The sequence below is a fragment of the Notothenia coriiceps genome, unplaced genomic scaffold (assembly GCF_000735185.1).
Source record: "Notothenia coriiceps isolate Sejong01 unplaced genomic scaffold, NC01 NC01_scaffold00019121, whole genome shotgun sequence".
In the NCBI taxonomy this organism is placed as follows: Eukaryota; Metazoa; Chordata; class Actinopteri; order Perciformes; family Nototheniidae; genus Notothenia; species Notothenia coriiceps.
This window is the reverse complement of record NW_011351822.1, coordinates 604-4,944: the sequence shown is the minus strand read 5'-3', so window position 1 is coordinate 4,944 and position 4,341 is coordinate 604. Positions and strand designations below refer to the sequence as shown.

At 39.9% G+C, this 4,341-nt stretch overlaps 1 protein-coding gene across 1 annotated transcript in view; it reads left to right on the top strand.

The window, feature by feature from the left end:
• LOC104951781 (fatty acid 2-hydroxylase) overlaps window positions 1-3,217 on the top strand; it is a 7,997-nt gene extending 4,780 nt beyond the window's left edge. Inside the window, exon 4 of the mRNA XM_010778510.1 lies at window positions 1,372-3,217. Coding sequence (XP_010776812.1) covers window positions 1,372-1,439 — 68 coding nt within the window. The 3' untranslated portion in view covers window positions 1,440-3,217. The remainder of the gene's footprint in view (window positions 1-1,371) is intronic.
• The last annotated feature ends 1,124 nt before the right edge of the window (window positions 3,218-4,341 follow it).

Sequence of the window (4,341 nt, the reverse complement as noted above, 5' to 3'; positions counted from 1 at the left end):
AAATATACTTGGGGGGTTCGTGGTAGCGGGGGGTTAATATTTATCATTATTTTTTTTTTAAATGGTAAATGTATTTAGGAACCTATTCATGTGATTTTAAGTGGGGGTGGACCTCAAATCCTCTAGAGGGGTCTGGGTTCATGCTCCCCCGGTAAGATTTTTATTTTTATTTTATTTTGGAGTTAAATGCATCCATCTGGTGCATTTTGAGGGGAAAATAAAGAGACTAAATCTATGGGAACACCTATATGAAACAGAACTGTATACATTTCAATAATCATAAAGCGTATCTTACCTTTTTTCCCCTAGTTAACTTTTTATTTTTATTCATGCATATTTTACTAATCACTCCCCCCACAAATGGAAATACTGTATGTGTTTACATAAATGGTGACCAAACCATTTGAGACCCACTGAGAACTTAGACTAAGTTAACTATCTAAACACTCAGAGAGTCCTTTACCTCACCTGAGCTGAGGTTATCCTGAGCTTGAATGACACACAGAGACCAATCAAGGGCTTTGATTTATGATCTGTATAACAGTGGCCATGTCGGCTGGCCACATCATGTAGACAGCCAGTCACCCCTCGGGAAACCCCCCGGTCTTCCCGATTGCCAGTTCGGGACTGGGTAGAGGAGGTGTAGAGCGAGGGATAATTGTCCACAAGTTAATCGATCGCAGGTGGCGTCTTGGTCGCGGACAAAAAAAATATATATATATTATAAAAAAAACGTAATGGGTCGCGAAATATACTTGGGCGGCCGTTAATATACCTGGGCGACCCGCCCAAGTATAGTCTATGTGTGGGAAACCCTGATATATATATATATATATGTTCTTCTACCACACTACAATTCAGAGGTAAATAGTGTACTTTTACTCCACTGCATTTATTTGATATCTTTAGTTACTTTACAGATTTGGATTGATGATGATGATGATGATGATGATGATGATGATGATGATGATGATGATGATGATGATGATGATGATGATGATGTGAAATATAATCAAGTCTTAAATCAAACTTTAGTTCCACCTGGAGTAAATTCACACTTTAATGATCAATCATCATAATACCAATATTATATATATTGTTCTGAAATTGACCAATCTGTATAATGAGTACTTTTACTTTTGGTACTTTAAGTATATTTTGATGCTAATACTTCTGTACTTTTACTTGAGTAACATTTTGAATGCAGGACTTTTACTTGTAACCTGTTTTCCTACAATCTGGTACTTCTACTTTTACTCAAGTACAAACTCTGAGTACTTCTCCAAGCTCTGGATGCTCGGCACTTAGTGGTTGCAAAGACTTGAAAAGCGCTATATAAATGCAGTCCATAATCTTCATTTCTCTTTCCAGGTTTTGGAATCACCTCCACATTCTGGGACCACCCGTTCAACACATTGATTCCCGATGAGAAATTCTAACAGAGAAAGGGCTCTCCTGAAGGGCCACAGGACTTAGCACCCAGCCCCCATGCTACATTCAGCCTTAGTCCAATCTCTGCACCCATACTTTTCAGAACCAAGGAGGAAGTTCTTCTTCTGAGGACTCCTGCGTCTCCACAACTACTCCACAGATCCATTCTGTATCACATATCATCCTGCTTTTTGTTTCCATTTTGCTACACCTTTGTGAAGACCAGTTTGCAATCTTTCTGCACGGTTATCATTCCTTTCTGTGCCATTTATTGTACAACCCAACCAACATCTACTACTGCTGTGCTGTGCTCTTCTCCACATAACCATTCACAATTATGTACAGCTAGGTGTTATACCATGGATAAAAAGGGAGGAACACACGAAAAATCAAAAGACACACGTCGGTGTGCTTCTATGTAATTTCACTGTTGCATTTTCATTGCATGTTTAGGGAATTACATCCTGTAATGCTTTAGAAAACACTGAAGAAACCAAACAAATATTCACAACACACTCTTCCTGGTTCCTAAAAAATATCGCTAACAGCATAACGCAAATTAATGCGGACCCATTTGTGTGAAAATGTTCACACACAGAAAGCGCACACAAACGTCCCTCAGAGGAGGACAGAGGGAAAAGTGATAGATGGTTGGTGAATTTGGAAGACGGGGAAGGGAAATGATGTGACAATAAATGTGTGTAGGGACTAAATGACTGGTGAACTTACATTGAAATCCTTCCTCCCCACTATCTGCAGCCTAAAAATACTCGTCTACATTATGTTCTGTCTGCCATTAAGCTGCAAGGCCTCGCTGCTATCACTCTGTTAGACTGCAGGTTTGTAACAATCAACATAAGCTCCTCCCAACATGCTTTTCCTCAATGTTGTTTTTGGTTTCAGATTTAATTTGGCAGTTTAGACTTAATTTATTAACTATAACCAAAGCTGCATAAGTGAAATGCTACTGTAGGGCACTCATGCAATGCACCATTAATGTAAAGCAGAGTCCTTAATATCTGAAACCACTGTGGAGATATATTTTTGCATGTCCTTTGTAATATTCCCTCTGTTTCCTTTCTGTTTTGTCATTATTGATTACGCAACAATGTTAAAAAAATACTTGCTTTGTACATAATTGCACCAGCTTTACGTAGTCAGAGGATGTTAAAATGTGTCAGAGGGGCAGAGAGGCATGAGGCCAGCCTGTTGGACCTCCTGCTGTGGGGATCTCGGGGTCAAATGTCACCTTGTTAGCTAGGTGACAAAGGTGGATTTATTTTTTAAATGTCAACAAGCAGAACTTTGGTCTTTTTAAGGTTATTTTTAGTCTCCACCTTCAGGTCTCACTCCATCCCTTTAAAGCCCCTTTGTTAGCTGCCCTGCAGACCCCCGCAGGATGACGATGGATGAACATCTGACTGGACAGCAGGAGGTCTTACAGTCACTGGCGGATCCTCATAATGTCTCTTCTAAACACTCGACAACATCACTGATAACTAAAGCAGAACAAACGTGATTAGTGACAGTAAAAATATATAACTGCAGAAAATCATTTTAATCTACTTTTCTAGTGTGAAGAAAGGGTCAGATTTAAATAATATATATGTATATGTACACATGTAAAATAAAATGCCGAATCTATTTCAAAGAGTTTTGAACAGTAAAATAATTCCTTATTGCAAAGCTTATTTTTCTTAAATTCAGAGCAGCAATAATAATTATGGCTTTATGTAAAGAGGGCTACGGAAGAGGATTAAGGCAATATAAATTGAGAAAAAATAATATATACATTATTTTATTAATTTTAATATAATATTTCTTAATACAAATCTCAGAATTCTGACCTTTTACTCAGAATTTGTTTTCCATTTTTGGTCAGATCTCAGAAATAATTTCACATGTGGCCCTAATCCTCATCTGTAGATGGCTGTGTCCTTTTATCTGCATCATGCATATCGGTTTATTTAAAACCATAACTCTGTCTTAATTTGCGCACACTGCAGATGATAATGAATGTTTAAGGTATCATGGGGTAGGAATTCTGTCTTTTATATAATAACTATGTATATATGACAAAAATGTTTCAAAAAGACCCAAATTGATTGTTCCTGTTGGTAAAGAATGATGAATAATAATAATGAGGATGATGAGTGTGATGAAGCATACTGATTGTGACGACTGCTCGGCGAAGTGAAACCATTACACCTGTTGAAGTGCGCACAGATCTTATTTATGTATATTTATGATACAGATGAAAAGACAACAGCACAAACTTTGCCTATGCTAAGTTATGCTGCATAAAATAATATTTTCTAAATATGTTTTCTTTAATATCTTCTATTTTGGAATTTTAAATGCAAATGCAAACGTATTTGTAAATAAATGTCTGTATATTTCTGAAGTCAGTCTGTCTTGTCCTTTTTGTTTGATCTCTTTTAGTTATACATTTATTGTCAGGGTTGAGTGAAGCAACGTCCCAAACACAGGGGGCACAGCGGAGGAGTTGGCAGGACCCCCGGCAGAACAGTAGTCGGCGGGGCCTCCAACGGCACAGGACATAGGGTTGGCAGGACCCCCGGCAGAAGAGTAGTCGGCGGGGCCTCCAACGGCACAGGACATAGGGTTGGCAGGACCCCCGGCAGAAGAGTAGTCGGCGGGACCCCCAACAGGATAGGACATAGGGTTGGTAGGACCCCCGGCAGAACAGTAGTCGGCGGGGCCTCCAACGGCACAGGACATAGGGTTGGCAGGACCCCCGGCAGAAGAGTAGTCGGCGGGGCCTCCAACGGCACAGGACATAGGGTTGGCAGGACCCCCGGCAGAAGAGTAGTCGGCGGGACCTCCAACGGCACAGGACATAGGATTGGCAGGAAACCGGCAGAAGAGTAGTGGGCGTGACTTCCAACG